The 20,582-nt window shown below is 34.8% G+C and overlaps 1 protein-coding gene across 11 annotated transcripts in view; it reads right to left on the reverse strand.

Annotated features, from left to right (window-relative positions):
* CCDC91 (coiled-coil domain containing 91) overlaps nucleotides 1-20,582 on the reverse strand; it is a 334,397-nt gene that overhangs the window by 156,731 nt on the left and 157,084 nt on the right. For all 11 annotated transcript variants that reach the window (XM_046640057.1, XM_046640067.1, XM_046640096.1 and 8 more), the window contains one exon: nucleotides 10,827-10,904. In XM_046640057.1, the coding sequence (XP_046496013.1) occupies nucleotides 10,827-10,904 (78 nt within the window). The remainder of the gene's footprint in view (nucleotides 1-10,826; nucleotides 10,905-20,582) is intronic.

Consider the following 20,582-nt stretch of genomic DNA (forward strand, 5'->3'; position numbering starts at 1 on the left):
GGCAGATTAGCACCTACCCTCCTTCTTCTCATGCATTGCTCCATCTCCAAAAGGAGGATCTGAATGAGGAAGCCAGTGAGGAGTAAATTGACTGTCCTACTCTTCCAGTGCCGGTGCATAGTGCAGAGGTTCTGTAATAGGGAAGGGTTACAGCAAGCCTCAAAGACCGGCACAGACACCGCCCCTGCACCAAGAGGGATGACTATAATTGAAACAGACTGTGAATCACTGGATACCCTAAAGCACTGTCAAAAAGAACAATCAGCTAGAAATTAATGGAAACTAATAGCTAGATACAATAAAATATACACAAGTCAGAATCACAAAAGGGAGATCAGGGAAAGTGATAGTCAAAGAAAGTGTGGCATTAAATAGTCATTTCTGGTAGTCAGAAAGAGTATGTGCATGTCTGTTTTGCTCTATAGAGCAAAATCAGAGGCTGCACAATCGGAGAGAAAGAGATTACACTAAATAATCAACAAACAAAATAGCAAGTCCCCTGAGGGTTGGGGACGCAAAGTTGCTAAAATATCTTATCTACAATGTCTAGCTTTCAACAAGAAATTACTAGACATGCAAATAAATAGGAAATTGTGTCCTATACACAGGGAAAACAAGAGTCAATGGAAACTGCCTTTGATGGGGCCCAGAAAATAGACAGCATAAAAAGGCTTCAAAGTACCAATTATAAAAATGTTCAAAGACCTGAAGAAAATCATGCTCAAACAACTAAAGGCAAGTATGATAATAACATCTTATAAACACACAATATCAACAGACAGAAATTATACAAATGAAATAAAGCAAAAATCTGGAGTGGAAAAGTAAGATAACAAAAATGAAAAATTCCGTAGATGTTCTAAATAGTGGATTTGAACTGGGAGAAGAAAGAATCAGTAAATTTGAAGAAATATCAATAAAGACTGTGAAATCTGAAGAGCAGAGTTTAAATAATGGGGGAAAAAATGAATAGAGTCTCAGAAAAATGTGAGACACCATAAGACCAGCATTTACATAATGGGAGTAACACAAAGAAGAGAGAAAAAGGAAAAGAAAAAATATTTGAAGAATAACGGCTGAAAATTTCCCTAAAGTGATCAAAAACAATCTACACATGTAAGAGTTGAATGACTTCCACATAGGAGAAACTAAAAGACATACACACCCAGAGATATCATAGTCAAAATGCTAAAAGCCAAAAACAAAGACAATTTTGAAAACAGTAGAAAAGTGACTTATCACATACAAGATAAGCTGAAAAAGATCAACAGTTTACTTCTCATCAGAAACAATGAAAGACAGAAGGCAATGAGATGACATTTTCAAAGTGCTAAAATTAAACAGAACAACAGAAAAAACTTACATCCAACAAAAGAAAAAAGAATTTTCAAGATAAAAAACTATTTCTAAAGAATGAAAATGAACTAAAGATATTTCCAGAGAAACAAATTAACTGTTAGCAGGCACAACTTATAACAAATACCAAAGAAGTTCTTCAGGCTAAACCAAGTGAAATCAGAAAATAACTGACCTACATGAAGAAAAAAAGAATGCCAGTAAAACAACTATGAAGGAAACTTAAAAAGACAATATAATTGGATATTTCTTCTCCTTTCTTCTCTTAACTGATTTTAAAAGCAATTACATTATAAAAACATACATAATAATATTTGTACAAAAGACAAAGTTTAGATTCAAAGATACAAATGAGCTCAAAGTAAAAGGATGGGAAAACATACACCATGCAAAGAGAAACTGTAAGAGAGATGGGTGGCTGTACTAATATCAGAAAAAAATAGACTTTACAAAAAAACAACTCTTACTAGAGATAAAAACAAACATCTTATAATAATAAGAGGGTAAACACATTAGGAAGATAGAACAATTAAAAACATACATGTATCTAGCAAACTATCCCCAAAGTACATGAAACAAAAACTGATGGAAAAACAATTCAACAATAATGTTGGATAGCTCAATATCCCTACTTTCACTAAAGGACAGAAAAATCAGGCAGATTATCAACAACATATACAAGACTTAAACAACACTATAAAACAACTGCATCTATAGATATCTGTAGAACACTCCACTCCAATCAAAACCACCAAAAACAAGTTCTTTGACCACAGTGAATTAGAAAGTAATAAGTCAGAAATTTGGGAAATTCATATACATATAGAAATTAAACTTCTAAAGAAACAATGGGTCAAAGAAGAAATTACAATGAGGATTACAAAATACTTTTACATGCATGAAATAAAAATACACCATAAAACTTATGAGATAAAATAAAGCAGGATTCAGAGGGAAATTTATAAGTGTAAATGCCTACATTAAAAAAGTATCAAGTCAATAACCTAATTATCCATCTTAACAAACAAAAAATAACAAACTAAGGCCAAAGCAAGCAGAAGGCCAGGCAAAATGAAGGTTTGAGTGGAAATAAATGAATTAGAGAATAAAAAAACAGGATAGAAAATAAAAAGTTAATTTTGTGAAAACATCAACAAAATGAACAAAACTTTACACAGATTGACTAACTAAAGAACAGAGATGACTCAAATTATAAAATTAAGAATGAAAAAGGAGACATTACTACTCACCTTACAGAAATAAAAAGGATTATAAGGGAATACTATAAAATACTGTACACCAAAAAAATAGATCACTTAGATGAAAGACAAATTCCTAGAAAGATAAAACCACCAAACTAACTCAGGAAGAAAACAGAAAATCTGAAAAGAACAATAAAAAAAGACTGAATTAATTTTAAAAAGTTCCCACAAAGAAAAGTCCAGTATCACATGGTTCACTGAATTCGTGAATTCTACAAAATTCTTAAAAAAGAATTAATACCAATCCTTCACAAACTCTGCCAAAAAAGAAAAGAGAAAGGAACACATCTTAACTCATTTTGAGGTAAGTATTATACTGATAGCAAAACCAGATAGAGACACCAAAGAAAACTACAGACCTTTATGAATACTGATGCAAAAATAATAAAATTATTAGCAAACTGATTCATGCAACACACAGAAAAGAACTATAATTATCCCAGGAATGCAAAATTGACTTAATACCCAAAAATCAGATGAAAGTCACATTCATAAAGAAAAAAAAATCATCATTTCAACAGACACAGAAATAGCATTTGAGAAAATCCTGCAAATTTTCCAGGAAAAAAGAAATCGAACAAACTAGAAATATAAGAGAACTTCCACAATCGAAGAAGGGCCATTTATAAAAAACTCACTGATAACATCATACTTAATGGTTAATCACTGAATGTTATCCCCCTAAGATCAGGCAAATGACAAAGATGTATGTGCTTGTAGCTCTTATTCCAATTGTATTAGATGTTTAGCTAGGGCAACTAGGTAAGAAAAAGAAATAAAAGGCATCCAGATTGGAAAAGAGGAAGTAAAATTATCTCTGCCTGCAGACGGCATAATCTAGTACATAGAAAATCCTAAGAAATCTACTAAAAACACTGTTAGAACTAATGAACATGCATCTAAGAAGAATATACAAAAATCAATCCTGTTATTAGATGCTAGCAATGAACAATCTGAACAAGAAATTAAGAAAAACAATTCAATTTACATTACCATCAAAAAGAATAAAATGTATAGTGAAAACTATAAAACATACTGAAAGAAATTAAAGAGCATAAAATAAATGTAAAGACATTTCATGATTATGGATCAGAATACTTACTACTATTAAATGGCAATGCTCCCTAAATTGATCTACATATTCAATGCAAATACGATCAAAATCCTACCTCAATTTTTTTAAAAATTCACATGATGATCCTAAAATTCATATGAAAATGCCAATGACCAAAACAATTTTGAAAAAGAACAAGCTGAACTATGCACACTTCCTGATACCAAAAACTTACTACAAAACTACAGTAATCAAAAGTGTGGTACTGGCATGAGGATAAATATACAGTTCAATGGAAAGAAAGTGAGTATAGAAATAAATCCTCATACACACAGTTAACTGATTTTTTGAAAAGGATCCAAACACAATTCAATGAAGGAAAAAAAGAGTCTTTTCCTCAAATGATGCTGGGAACAATTGGATATGTACATTAAAAAAAAAAAAAACGTAGTTGCATCCCCTCCTCAAAACATATACAATAATTAACTCAAAATGGATCAAAGACCTAAACGCCACTTCAAATTCACTAGGATGGCTACAATTTTTTTTCTAACGGAAAATAAGCATCGGCGCCAACGTAGAGCAACTACAACCCTCAATCACTGCTGGTTGGAATGTAAAATGGTCCAGCTGGAAACATTTTGGTAGTTCCTCAAAATGTAAAATACAGAGTAACCATATGACCCAGTAATTTCAACCCCAGGAGAAATGAAAACATACATCTACACAGCATTATTCATAAAAACAAAAAAGTGAAAACAATCCAAATGCCCATCAACTGAAGAAAGGATAAATAAAATGTAGTATATCCATACAATGGAATATTATCTGACAATAAAAAAGAAATGAACTACCTAATACATGCAACATGGATGACTTTGAAAATACTATATTAAGTGAAAGAAGCCAGTCACAAAAGACCACAAATTGTACGATCCTATTTATATAAAATGTTCAGAAGATGCATACCTATAATGACATAAATAAATTAAACTAGTAAATTAGTGGTTACCAAGGGCTGGGGGGCAGGATAGTTAGAGAGAGTAAAGAGTGACCACTTAATAGATACAATGTTTCATGTAGGGGTGATGAAAATGCTCTAAAATTAGATTGTGGTGATGGTTGTACAATTCTGTGAATATACTAAAAACTACTGAATTGTAAACATTTTAAATAGGTGAGTTTTGTAGTATGTGAATTACATCTCAATAAAGCTGTTCAAAAATAATTATAAAATACTGAAATAAAATAGTATCACTAGCCTACTCTAAATCAAAATATATGACTAATAAACTTTCCTCTGTAATGATCATTATTGGATTATTACTTCAGGTTCTTGGAAATCACAGTGACAAACGGAGAAAAGCCTCTAGAGAGGCTTACATTTTAAACTGATTATAGTTTCTAAAATACATATGTACAAAAGTACACTTGCTCCAAATGGTTTTAATAGTTTAGAGTCCTGCAATCAAACTCTGTTTAATAAAGAAATCCTAAGCCTTATCACAGGATAGATTATAGAAGAACAAGTAAATAAATGTGGAATACTCATAATAAAAAACATCACACCATTACTGGTGTTGGCATTTTACTAGTTCAGGGTAAGTGCAGAAACACTACTTCTCTTTATGTCCTTTACTCACCTTTGTTTACAATATAATTTTTCTAAAATTTTCCTTTATATACATTGAGAACCACATCAGACAATGTTATAATTTTTGACTTAACAGTCAAACATAATTTAGAAAACTTAAAAAAAAATAAAGGCTATTGTATTTACCCATATTTTTGCTCTTTCCTTTGTTTTTTCCTAATGTTCCAAAATTCCTGTCTTTACCATTTCCTTTTCTCTAGATAACTTCCTTAGCCATTCTTTTAGGGTATGTTTGCTATGACAAATTCTCTTAGTTTTCTTTCATCTGAGAATATACTGGATTTCCTGCCTTCATTCTAGAAATATATTTTCACTAGATATAGAAATCTGGGTTGACAGTTATTTTCTTTCAGTACTTGTTCCATTTCCTTCCAGCCTCCACAGTTTTGATGAAAAATCCAATGTCATTCTAACTGTTTTTCTCCTATAGGTAAAATGTAATCTTTCTCTGACTGTTTTCAAGATTTTTTCTGTCTTTAGTTTTCAGAAGTTTGACTATAATATGTGTATTAGTCAAGGTCTCTAGAGAAATAAAACCAACAGGATATATACACATAGCAAGAGATTTATTTTAAGGAATTGGTTCACACAATTACAGAGGCTGGCAAACTCAGTATCTGTAGGGTAGGCCAGCAGACTGGAGACCCAGGGAAGCGCCAGTGCTGTAGGTTCAAGGCTAAAGGCCGTCTGCTAGCAGAATATCTTCTTGCTCAGGGGAGCTGACTAAGACCTTTTACTGATTAGGTGATGTTCACCCACATCATGGAGGGCAATCCGCTTTTCTCAAAGTCCACAGGTTTAAATGTTATCCAAAACACACTCTCAGAAAAACATCCAGAATGGTGTTTGACCAAATATCTGGGTACTGCGGCCCAGCCAAGTTGACACACAAAATTAATCCTCACAATGAGTCTCAGAGTGGACTATTTGTTTGTTCGTTTATCACATTTAGAGTTTGCTCAGCTTCTTGAATATGTAGTTTTATTTCTTTTGCCAAATTTGGGAAATTTTCAGGCACTACATTTTGAGTATTTTTTCAGCTCTACCCTCTTTCTCCTCTCTTTCTAGTACTCTGATGACATGAATTTTAGATCTTTCGTTATAATCCCATGGGTCCCTAAATCCCTGTTTGTTTGTTTTCTCTATATTGTCTATTTTCTCTATATTGTTCAAATTGGGTGATTTCTATTGCTCTTTTTTCAAGCTCACTGATTCTTTTTCTGTTTCTCCATTACACTACTGAGCCCACTGAGTTTTTTACTTAGTTTACTGTGTTTTTTAGTTCTAAAATTTCCATTTAGTTCTTCTTTTGCCAAGGCTTTCTATTCCTTTGCTGAGATTTTGTGTTTTTTAATTTGTTTCAAGCATGTTCATAATTGCTTGTTAAGCATTTTTATGATGGATGCTTTAAAATCCTTGCCAGATAATTCTAACACTGATGTCAGCTCAGTGTTGGCTTCTATTCATTGTCTTTTTTCACTCCAGATGAGATTTTCCTGATTCTTGGTATGTGTAGTGATTTTCAATTGAAATCTGGACATTTTACATCTTGTTTTAGCAGACTTCCTCTGATAGGACCCTACTTCAGCAGGGAAAGGGGAACGGCCAGATACACTAGAAGTCCAGGTTCCTGTCTCATTGTCCACTGACAGCCAGAGCAGGGGGAACAAGATCTCCTCATTATTGCTGGACATGGTTGGGAGTTCAGCTTCCCACTAGGCCTTCACTGATATCACTCCGGCTGGGAGTAAAAGTGCCACCTTACTGTTCCCCAAATGGCCTCCAGTGACACTGCAGGGGTGTGATCTTATTACTACTGAGCAGTAATGAAAGCCCCGACTCTCCATTAAACATGCCTTGATACCTTGCCAGGAGGGTAAGGGAAAAGTGTCTCATTACCACCAGGATGAGGCAGAAGTCTAGGCTTCCCATATGGCCTACCCTGACACTCGGGAGAAAGGACTTACTGCTCAGTGAGACTAAAGATCGTGGTTTCCCAGTCAGCCTTCTCTGCCACCACCCCAATGGGAAGAGGAAGGGTACCTCGTTACGGTCTGGTGAGGGTGGAAGTCTACGCTGCCTAACCAGTCTCTGTGGGCAGGGCTAGGGGTGGGGCCACAGTTTGTTCTGTGGTGTTTGGTAAGAGTTGAATGGTTATTACCTAATAGTTTTCTGTCTTGCCAGATGGAGCTTTTCCTGGTCTGTTGGGTAGAGAAAGCAGGATTTTCTTGGGCTTTGTTGTCTGTGTCCATTTAGTATTTCTGGGTTGCTCACTTCTCCAGCACTAGTCTGGGGCAAATGAGGCAAAGAAAAAACCCAGAGAATTCAGCATTAGAATCCCAAGGTCCCTAACCAGTCTGCCTTCTTCTATTTAACTTTTAGGGTCTTGTCTGTTTTACGTATAATGTCCAGGGTTTTTAAAGCTATACTTAGTAGGAAGAATGGGGGGAAAAAAGTCTACTTCATATTTCTGTAAGCAGAGGTTAATGCAAAAATAATGCATGTTCTTGTCCATTATTTTTTAGGTTTTTCTCATTTTTATTTTACTTTACTTGGTATTTTTCATTATCTTTTCTAATAAAATCTTTTTTCAAACTCCTCAACGATATCTCAACTCAACTTGGAGGGGAAACTAACGATTGATCACATCTAGTCCAAGATAACCAGAAGTATGTAAGATCCCCAGAAGCCAAGGATGGTGGTAGGAAGGTAGCAGACTTCTCGAGTCTAGTTGCATATTTGATTAAATACCCACACGGGTAGGAGAAGTAAAAGTGTGAAGCCCTAAAAGCCAAAGCATTAAGGAAAGCTATGGTTTAAGGTTCCTTCCTTCCTATATGGTATGTGCATGTGCGTGGTATATAGGTGTAGAATATATACTCCAGTGGATGGAGGATTTGGCTATTTTGTTCAGTGCTGTATCTATGACAGTCCCTAGCATAAAGAAGGAAGTTAACAATATTTCTTCAATTAAGGAACAAATAAATGCAAAGAAAATGTTCACACAATTTCTGTTAGCAATAGTAATTTGAAGTCGTATTTTGGTCTGTTTTTGAGTTCCCTAACAACTAAGGAATCGCCCATCAAAATGTTTATATACTTTAACAAAATAAAGCTTTAAAAGATATTAATGAAAAGTAAGTTACTGTCTGAAAAAAGAGAAACATAGTAAAATAATTGTCAAATGAACTTCTCATGCTTGAATTCAGAATGGCAAAAAAAATTCTTTTCTTGTTTCATAATGGGTCACAAATTATCAACACTTACATTATATAGACACCTAACCTATCAAGAAAACATTACTTATTTTTTAATCTGAATTACTTTATTTTTTCCATATTACTATGAAGTTGATTCTCAGTATGTTTTTAGAACACCTTGGTTGTAAATTTTACATGATAATTAATGTATCAGATGTTATTCCTCCTAAGAGTATTGTAATACCATTGTGCAAAATGTAAAGGTCATCAATAAATCAATATGGAAAGCTTTTTGAAATGTATTTACACCAAAGTTCCCTGCTATAAAAGAATTTATAGTTTGTATATTAACTGATTATAAGTACAATATGACAAATTAAATATAACTTTACAGGCTATCTGATTCAATTCCTAACCCTTTTAAAGGAAATCATAAAATATCTAATGCCTGAAACTTTTAAATCTTCTCTTTCTAAATGAGTGTAAAATACTGATACTAGACAAAGAAGAGGTGAAATGACTAGTTCTCAACCAAGTTTCTTCAAAATAAAATTTGCACAAAATATTTGCAAAGTTTTCACACATGCTTTTAACCTCATTAGTTCCCAGTGTTGAAAGAAATAAATAATAAACACGTTTTCTGCAAAGAAAATATGTGGAACTAGAACTAAAACAGGATTTAAAATATCAAATACTGAGCTGTTTAGAAAAACATAAGCACACACACAACGTAAAAAATTGCAAAACGTTTAATTTAGAATTCATAAATAAAAGTAAGTAAAATATAAATTCATCCAAGAATATATCACTTAATATGCCAGGAGAATTATGTAAATTCCAGCATTATAATTCTTCCCAGCTCAGCCTTAGGGAAAAAAGAAGACAGTTCAAAACAGATCCTATACTTTTCCTCAACTTAATAACTATAAAGCTGGTTTATATTAATAGAATTAAAAATTCACAACATTATAAAAAGAGCCAATAATCACAGCTGTAAAAGCCAGGTATTTTTTAATGACTTTCTCAACAATGGCCCCAGTTTCTGTGTTGGGTGTGGTCACAAAAATGACCTTTCATGTCCCAAAACATATCTACCAGACTATTTTAATTTCTTGAGGTAAAAAAAAAGAATGCTTTTCACTTAAATTAATTCTGGATCTACTTCTTTCTCTACTTTTATCCAAATGACTGTCACAAGAAGCTTTCTGACATTAAATTATCGGCTAATTAAAATGACATTAACTTCAACTGAGTCTAGGGATGAAGTGTAATCAACAATAAAAAATTTCTACATTCCACATGTAGTAGGATTTTTTTTTGAACATTTAGTGTAATAATGAACAACTGAAAAGAAACCAAATGCCTATCTATAAAGGTATAGGCACACCAAATGAGATACATACAAACACACACACACACACAAACACACAGTGGAATGCTATAGGACAGTGACAAAAATAAAATAAATTTATATATACTGACATGAAAATATCTCCAAGTTATATTGAGTAAATAAATACAGCAAGCAACAACAGATTGAGTAGAATGCTTTTTTGTAAAAGCAAATCAAAATTATATAGCATAACATGAGCATATATATTTTTGTGTAAATATAGAGAATAACCTCTAAAACGATGCACAAACTGCTAACAGTGGTTATCTCTGAGGAGAACTGTGTGAATTTGATTTCAACAAGAATGCAAGAATGTTTTCCTCTTTTATGTGAGGGACAACAATGATCTAACATGAAATTTAGGGGGAAAAAGATTTTGTTATTAAATTCTCAATTTGATTTAAATAATTAAGCTTATGCAGGCACAGAATCAAAGGAATAGTACTGTGTATATCATTGATATTGACATTTATCATAATTTCTGTAATTACCTGAATGTACCCAAATCTATTTAAGAATGAAGAAGGTATAACAATATTTTTGAGATTTATATCATGACTTTTTTTCTATAAGAGGTGAAACCACAGTAAAGACAAAAAAGCTAACCTAGCAATTAATTCTATAGAATTTTGTTTCTGAACTTCTTCAGCTACCAATCCTGTATTCGCAAAGTCATGGTATTTCTATAATTTCTCAAACGCAGAGCAACATCTAACATTACCTTTGTAATTTACCAAGTATGCTTTCAATGAACACTTACTGGTCAACTGAAAAAAATTCTACACCAGAATAAGACTTTACTATAATTCTATAATTTGTGTATATTTGTATATGCTGTGTGCGTAAATTTTTTACTAAAGTTTGCCAAAGTTTAAAAGAATAAAAGAACAGACTCTCAAACCTCTACCTTATATTCATCCACAATAATGCTGAGGGCTTCATGACCAGCTTTCCTCATGTCTTCCAATTCTTGTTTATGTTTTTCCTGAAAGAAAAAAGAAACTAAACCATGATTTGTTCTTTTGTTTACAAAATAATAAAACCATTTGACTTTTGCATTCATGAATAATTGAGTGGTTTGTGGCGCACCAATGCTGCAGCTGAAAACAAAGAGAAAAGCTATTAAAAAAACAAAGTCCTGTTTAAAAGCATTGGGGAGGGCTGTGGCAATGAGAACTTAATGGGAAACAAGAACTCAGAAAGGAAAACCTCGCTGAGAGGTGAGATAACAGGCAAGGGTGTTATCCCTTGGGGCATTTGGCAATTTTGTACACCTGGATCAAGAGACAAGAGGCCCTGTGTTACTTCAATAAGCTGGGGTCTCTCTACTTTCTTCTAATTACTTCTCCAGTAATATATACATACCAATAGTCTAATACATACGGAAGTGTGAGAACCACTGGATTAAAGTGACCAACCCTCTGTTCTACCCTCCTCAGAAAGGAAAGGAGGAACTGTCTTTGGAGAACGTTAATATCCTCCAGAGCCTGTCCAATTTTTCAGACACAATGTACATACAGCTTTCAATACAAAATTATCAGAGATGACAACAGACGAGATGAAAAAAAACTGGAAATAGAAAAGACAAAAGAAATAGATCCAGAGAGGATTCAGATATTAGTTATCAAAGAGTGTAAAATATATATGATTAATATGTTCAAGAAAACAGAGGAGAAATGGTGTTCAAATGTTGAGAACCATTTGCGGTTTTCAAAATGGAACCTACTTAGCCGTATACAAATCCTAGATTCACATTTTCTTTCCTTGAGTTATCTTGACTACGTTACCTTATTTTTTGGTATAAAATGTGTTTTTTTTTAAAGTACGACAGTCAAATTTTCTTTACCTTATATTTAGGTTAACTATATAATTTATCTTCCAAACTGGGTCACTTTTGAGAGTAAAAGGGGTTACTATTAATAACTATACTAGGATAATAGGCCTAAACATGGACTGTCTGGGTAAACCAAAAAGCAAACTCATGCTATTTATAGATTTCTCAGATCTTCTTTTCAGTGTTACTTTCTTTAAAGTCACTAGATTATGTCTCATAATTGACTGTTTTGGATTTATTTTCACAGGTACACATGTGCACTTTCAAAATATAAGGTCCCAGGCGTTTTTTATTTCCTGAAATTTTATTAAATTATATTTTGCATATAGTTCTGTTTCATCACTTTCATTTTCTTCTCCAGGGACTCCATTTATACACATACTGGATCAGTTTTACTTATTTTCTATAATTATGTCTTTCTCTGAAAATCCTTCATTTACTTGATATTTTTCATTTTTCTTTTTGCCATCCTTTATTTTTCTCTCTATAGTATTACATTCACTTTTTTTATTCTTTCAAGCTTAGTCTTCATTTTGGAAGTTTTTCTTTCATTTTATTTCTAATTCTTTTTTGTGTCTGTCAGCTCTCTCTTGTTATATAACTGTTATCCTTTCTCATTTCTGAACTATTCTACTTGTGATGTATGCTATTCTTCAAATGCTTCCATCTTTCTATACAGTTCCACCACAACTCCTTTCTCTTACCCATGTTTCTGTTTACTTTTAGGAAGAGGTTCCTGAATAAGGAATAAGTGAGCCTGAACAACTTCCCTAGCTTCATGATTCTAGGGATCCCTCTTCTGTTGTTAACATAAGGTAACAAAAAAATTTTTTTCAGGATAGCTACTTCTCCAGTACTTTCTGCTATTTGCTTTCTCTGAACCCCTCCTGTCCCAGTATTTGAACATTTCCCTTCACTATGCATCTCCGTACTTGAAGAAGTGTGCTCTCTGTGGTTATTTCCAAGAGAAATGAGGGCTCAGAGATGCTGCCAGTTTCAGCTGTTGTCCTCAGATCTGTCTTTCAAGCCCTCTATTCTGATTGGGAACTATTCCTTTGGAGTGGCAATGTGTGGGACCCTAGGCTCTCTTGGGACCATCCTAAATCCCCTTTATGTTCTCCTCCATTACTTCAGCACAGATGTGATAGACATGCACGTCTTGCTGTTGTCAATAGTTTAGCTCTACCACCTTGTGCTCTAAAATTCACACGAACTGTCACCTATTTTTTGATGATGTTATTTATAGATTTTTTCTTTAACTATTTTAGCCTAATTTCATAACAAAATCTAAGATTTAAAATTTACGCAGCTTCTGTTGCTGCCATCATCATGCCAAATCCACCCCTTCTTTCTTGGAATATTTTCTTTACTTGGTCCTCCTGCTATCTATTTCTTCTCAGTCTGTTCTGTTGGCTCTTTTCCATTGCCCCAAGTTTGAAATGCAGGAATTCCCTGGTGATCAGATCTCTTCTTTAACTTGTTCAACCTCTAAGTAATCTTAATTAATTCTATTACTTTAAAAATGATCTATGTACAACTCCTTAATTTATATCTCCAACTCTGCCATGGCTGATCTATGAAGGTCTTTACATGGATATCTAAAAAGCATCTCAAAGTTAACATGTCCAATGTCAAACTTTTGATTTTCTTCTACCAAACTTCCAGTTGCTCAGACAAAAAGATCTTGAAATCATTTTTAATTTCTTTCCTTTTTTCCCTCACAATTCACATGCAATATCTCAGAAAATCCAACTGACTAGATCTTCATTTTTATTTCTTTAACAAACTCTTAAATAATAGGACTGTGTGCCAGGCACCACTCTAAACTCTTTACAAATATTGGTTCATTTATTTTACTTATTTAAACCTCCTATTATCCCCATCTCATAATCCAAAATCTGAGCACTTGTCGACATCTCCACTGCTACCTCTCTAGTCCACATCATAGTCATTTCCCTGAAGATTTTATTTTTCCTTTTTCTCCCAAAGCCCCCCAGTACATAGTTGTGTATTTTCAGTTGTGTATCCTTCTTTTTGTGGCATGTGGGATGCCGCCTCAGCATGGTTTGACGAGCGGTACCATGTCCGCGCCCAGGATTGGAACTGGCGGAACCCTGGGCCGCCGAAGCAGAGTGCGCGAACTTAACCACTCAGCCACAGGGCAGGCCCCATGGTCATTTCTCAATAGGACTATAACAACATCCTTGTCTCTTTGATTCTACCCTTCCTCCAATACAGCAGCCAAAACAATCCTTTTAAAGCTTTGGGGCAATCATAAAGAATGTAAGGTGTAATCTCTATGATGGCAGGAATTGTTCACTGCTATATCCACAGCACCTAAAACAGTATCAGGCACAGTGTGGGTGCTCAACAAATATCCGATGAATAATGAAATATCACACATCTGATCAAAATTCCTAAGTAGCTTCCATATTACTGCAAATAAACTCTATAATCCTTCCCATAGCCCAAAACTATATCACTGTCTCCCTAAGTCCCTCCATTTGTTGTCACTGGCTTTTTTCAAATTATTAAGTACATTCCTGCTCTAAGGCTACTGAACTCATCTGCTATGTTTGATATACTCTTCGTCCCAGATACTGCGCACTCATTTCCTCTAGATATTGCTCAAAAATCATCGTACCAGATAGTCCCTGACCTACTCTATACAAAATAGCACACGCTCATCATTGTCCACTGGTCATGCTTTATTTTTATTCATAGTATCTATCACTACTTCTTGTTTTGTACTTATTGTTCATTGCCTGTCTCCCTCTACTATGTTGGGAAAGACAATGATGGTACTCTCTAGGGCTACAGCACTTGGGAAGGTGAGGAAAAGACATTTCAAATCTCATAAAGAGATTTCAAAGTTTGACATTAAGTTCAATTTGGGAAAGCAAAATTTTACTTACCCTTGAATATATGTATCTCAAATGGTGCCTTGTATATAATGTCAGCTCAATAAATAACTGAATAAACAACAGATAGAATGCACAGGATTTGAAGGCCAAATATATTTAGAAAGTGAGAAAAGTGTTTCATTCTTCATTAAAGTGACAGAAACTTATTTAACATCATAATAAGAATGCTAAAAATGTATTTAAAACCTGGTCTTCAAAAAGGAGGCTACTTAATAGGTTCACATGCATGTTTGTTGAATAAATGAATGAGATTATGATCAATGTTCTTTTTCTGATACAAGCTCAGCATATAAATTAACAAACATTTTTTGGCATGTTTATCTGTTAAATGAGTGAGTTGGATTAATTCATTTCTAAAATACCATTCCAACTTTCTTAATGCTATTCTATGATATAGTATGCTAAAACTAGATCAAGTTGCCTTTGCTTACTTCAAAGTTACGGATGGCAATCACACAACCACATTGTGACACACCAGGCTGTCCAGTTACCAAAAGAAAAACACAGGAACAACCAAAGAGTCATCCACGGCCTGAATTTTTATTTTAAGAATATAGAGCCAAAAATTTACAACCTATCTTCAAAGTAGTCAAAACCAAATTTGACCACGATAGCTTTCTTTCAAAATGTCAAACCTAAAACCATCACTAGAAAGGGAAGATTCAGGAAAATGTCCTCACCTTAAATAAAACTACAGACTTTTTAAACAAGAAGAGACTTTAAAGGTAAGCTATTCCAGTGTATTCATTTTATAAATGAGGAAACTGAGGGCTATAGAGGTCAAGAAGTTTGTTCAAGGTCACTGAGTTCAATAAAGGTAGGGTAAAGCCTGAATCAGATCTGATAGCCAACCCAATATTTATTGAAAAATATCCTGTCAAAGACTTAACTATTTGAGAATATTCCCAATTCCTCATCAACAGATTTGTTTTCTACATAAACATGTCATAAGTCACGCCTTCTGATGAAAGAAAGACACAAATTGATCACTCTTGGTAAAATCTGAAATAGTCATCAATGCATTACTGCCAACCAGAAATTAAGGTCTGACAAAAATGATGTAAAATAAGGTGCTTTTCAAAGGTTACCAGAAGCACATTCCAACCAATTCTCCACTATCCATAACCACTCCAATACCAACTCCTTGCCAAAATTAAAACATACACAGGTCTAATACCCTTAACATGCCTGGACATGATTAGTATTGAAAAATTATTTGTTGAACAAATACATATATAAATAGGAACCACAAAATTAACAAATATCAATGCTTCACAGAAAAATGAGAAATCAGCAAAATTTTTTAAGTAATCTCATTGGTATATTGATGACAAAACTCAATTCAGACATTTGAATCAAGAGTTATACAAAATTTTTTTTAAAGCCCAAGCTTATGGCACAAACTGATTAACATTTCTCAATTAACATTATATTATTGTTGGCCATTGCCAAACCAAGTAGAACCCATACTAATCACCTCTAATAAATTAATCCATGCATAGTAACAGGATCCTCTGCTACACAGATGGTAAAAGCCAACATGTGATTGACATATTTGGAATGGATTACTACAGTACTTAAAAAAGAGGAAGAGAGGGAGGGAGGAAGGAAGTTAAGAAGGTAGGAAGTTAGGAAGTTAAGGAAGGAAGGAAGGGAACTCCAAAGATCAATCAACCATTATATTCTACCTATTAGAAAGCAGTTGCTTCTCACTTTCTAAATTCTTTGGCCAAGAACAAGTCTATAATTAGGCTGAACATAATTAGCAGAACATAATTAGCTAATATTGTCTGATTGAGAAAAATTTTCCAATACAAGTTTCACCACCACTTCCTCTGAAGCCACAAGCTTACTTCCCTTTCACAACAACTAATCAACTATATTGGACAAGGCGGCCATAAACACCTCCAGACATTCCAAAAGGAAATTTGCAGGGCAAGAAATCAAAATAAAGATAGTAGGATAAAATCCAACCGAGGCACTGAAAGGTTCTGACTGAGAAATGGTATCAAATCTCCCCACCAAAATCTGAAGAATCCAACACAACAAAGTGGCCTAGTTGTAAATGTCAGAGAAGCACAAAGAAGATTAAAATACCCCATATGTACCTACTTTGTCAAAACAGAACAAAAACAACAAGACACCACCTCACCATCTCCCACTGACCCCACAATTGACAGCTGTAACAACCTAGTTGGTTTCTAAGGGAAAGTAGGTTTCACTGGCATGACACAGCATTATGCAATAGGAAGTTTTTCCCACTGAATAAATGTTTAGTCACTATTTCCTCATTCTATCTCATTTCTTAGTCTCTCTATACAACCGGTAACAATTAACAACACATGACAGAATCCTTCAAAATCTTACACTCTCACAGACTAGTTCAAGTATTTAGTCAAACATAAAATGAGAGAAAAAAATAACACAAGTACATAAGAATCAGTCTAAAGATATAAAGTAATATTACATAGGAAGTAAAGCATTTTTGCTACAGTAAACTATACCCAGTACTGAAACAGACACCCTTAATAAGTGTGTCCCTTTAACTTAAGATTTCCAAAATCTTTCAAAGGATTAATTTTCATTTCTGCCCTATCTCATTAATGGCTGCCTTAACACATGGCATGGATTTTATCAGCACACAGAATCCAAAACCATAAGCTTTGCTGAATCCTCTCAATCAAAAACAAGATAAAACAAACTCCTTCTGGAAGCTTCCTAACAGATGCTATGATAAAGAAATGCAAAGCACCCCACAACTTGTTCACACTAGCACACAAGTAATTGACTTTTCCATATGCTAACGTACAAAACCCAGACATGACAATGTCAAATCCATGTCTAAACCAAAACTTTAAGAAAAGGATTTAGCAGTTAGCAAATGAGAAATGAATAAGCAGGTCACGCTTAATTTATCACTCTGAAGATGAAAATACTTATGCAAGAGAAATTCACAAGTGAAGATGATATATTTACAACACTGCCATTATTGTTATTATCATTTCTCCATTAGCATAACATCTCCTCTACCAACTACAATCTGTTAAAGAATAAAGGCCAAATCCTGCACAGCCTAGAATATGGTCTCTTGCATAACCCACGCTACATTCCTGACTAATTTGTTGATTGGATTGGCCCTGTTCCAACTGCTACTTCAACGTCATCTTATTATTTGCTCCAATAGGAAAAGCAGAAACTCCACTTTGCGCCAGATTTAAAAGAAATTACTATTTATCTTCGACTTTGAGTGAAAGTCAAAGGCAAAGTGCCTTGAGAAGCAGATGCTCAAAACTAACTCAAGGCAAGCAGGGAAAAAAAGAAGAGAATGGAAAGGAGAAAAGGAGGAAAAGAAGATGAAGGAAAGGGAGAGGAAGGAAGAGGGGGAGGAGGAAGGAAAGGAGGGACTCAAAGACAGTTTCAATCATAAAAAGGGCTGTACCGACTTATCTTGGGACAATTACAAAAAATCATCCTACTTTCCTACTTTGGGGTATCAAGGAAAAATTCCCACCAGCTAATGTTAAAGACTTGCGCCTTATGAATACAATAAATCTACAAACATTATCCCAATCAATAAGGACATAAACCTAAAATTCTTCTAATTTTTTATCACTTTTCCCATTTTAAGCCTACTCTCCAAAGTTTGATTGTATTTCAATTCTGGTAACAGAATGTATTTTAACTCTGGTAACAGAAAGGGACTTTCTAATAACACGGCTTCTCAAAACATTTAATACTTTGATTGAGAAAAGAAAAATCACTTAATAATAAAACTTACTTTTTTAATGTTTTGGTCATTTATCTTTGTAATCTGAGTGTTTCTGTCCACAGTATTATAATTTGCCTTCACTTTTTTGTTTTCTTTTTAAAGATTGGCACCTGGGCTAACGACTGTTGCCAATTTTCTTTTTTTTTTTTTTTGCTTTCTACTTTTTCTCCCCAAACCCTCCCCAATACACAGTTGTATATTTTAGTTGTGGGTCCTTCTAGTTGTGGCATGTGGGATGCTGCCTCAGCATGGCCTGATGGGTGGTGCCATGTCCGCGCCCAGGATCCAATGCAGCGAAACCCTGGGTCGCTGAAGTAGAGCGCGCAAACTTAACCACTGGGCCAAGGGACCGGTCCCTGCCTTCACCTTTTTAAATACACTGAAATTCATCTTTGGTGCTTATAGCGGGTTGAATTGTGACCCCCAAAAAGATATGTTCAGTCCTAATCCCTGGTATCTGTGAATGTAGTCTTATGTGAAAATAGGGTCTCTGCAGATAGAATTAAATATTGTGAGGTAAGATCATCTTGGATTTAGAGAGGGCCTTAGATCCTAAGATTAGTTTCTTTATAAAACAAAGGAGAGTGAGATGCGAAACACAGAGATTCTGGGGAGAAGGCCACGTGAAGATGGAAGCAGAAACAGAGTTACACCGCCACAAGCCAAAAAACATCAGGTGCCAGTAAAAGTAGGAAGAGGCAAGGAAAGATTCTCCTCTAGAAGCTTTGGAGGAAGCAAAGTCCTGCTGACATGTTGATTTTAGACTTCTCACTTCCATAACTGTGAGAGAATAAAGTTCTGCTGTTAAGATAACAAGGTCATGAAATTTTGTTATAGCAGCTTTAGGAAATTAACACAGATTTTGGTGCTAAGAATGCCGGTGCTACCGTAACAAATACCTAAAAATGTGGAAGTGGCTTGGGAATTAAAGAGTAGGTAGAGGCTGGAAGAATTTTGAGTTACAAGATAGAAAAAGCCCAGATTGCTTTGAAGAAATAGTTGGTAGAAACATGGACATTAAAGGTGCTTCTGGTGAGGTCTCAAAAGGAAATGAGGAACATGTTATTGGAAACTAGAAGATAGGTGATCTTTGTTATAAAGTGGTAGAAATCTTGGCTGAACTGTGTTCTGTTGGGTGGAAAGTAGAACGTGTAAGTGATGAACTTTCATATTTAGTTGAGCAAATTTCTAAGCAAAGTATTGAAGGCATGGCCTGGTTTCTCCTTGCTGTTTGCGGTAAAATACAAGAGGAAAGAGGTATACTGAGAAAGGACATGTTAAACAAAAAGGAACCAGCACTTGATGATTGGGGAGGTTCTCAGTCTATCTAGATTGCAAAGGATGCTAGAATTAGAAAATTCACTTTTCTGAAAACATGCTCTGAGAGAAGGTCAAGGGTGTGACCAGATAACTTTTTGCTCAAGAGATTAGGCATGTGACTCAAGGACCCAATCAACCATCTCAGTAGAAGTCAGGAAAAGAAACAAGATTATGCAGAAAGGATCTGTGGAAAACCCATTTGTCTGAGGCATGAATCTCCTCAATTTACACAGGAAATCCATACGGTCTTTAAGAATGTTATACCAGCAGAAATATCGCAAGCCTAAATGGAAGGAGAGAGAAATGGGATGAAATGAAAGAAGGTTGTTTGGGCTTCTGGGATTCTACAGGAAAGAAACAGGCTGTTAGCTACATGGTTGCAAACATGGGCTAACCTTCAAGAAAAAGGAGGAATGACTCTGAGGGCAGAGCCTTGAGAGGCTAGAGCAAGGGGCCCAGATACAGCAGCTTGAGCTATGGGGGCAGAGGCTGGCAAAGCCACAGCCACAGAGGGTGACAAAATCATGCGTAGAGAGTGTGAACAAGCCAGAGCCATAAGCACAGACAGCAAATGAGCTGCAGCCAAAAACCCAGATACTGACCAAGCCAGAGCCATAGTTCCACAGGCTCACCAAGCTGGAGCCACGGGCAGACAGGGTGGAGCATCAAGCCACAGAGGATTATTCTCAGGCCTTGAAACCTAATGGACTTTGCTCTTCTGTGTTTCAAACTTACTTAAGACTGGTGATTCCTTTATGTCTTCCAATTTCTCCCTTTTGGAATGGGAATGTCTATCCCATACCTGTTCCATCACCG

The sequence above is a fragment of the Equus quagga genome, chromosome 1 (assembly GCF_021613505.1).
Source record: "Equus quagga isolate Etosha38 chromosome 1, UCLA_HA_Equagga_1.0, whole genome shotgun sequence".
In the NCBI taxonomy this organism is placed as follows: domain Eukaryota; kingdom Metazoa; phylum Chordata; class Mammalia; order Perissodactyla; family Equidae; genus Equus; species Equus quagga.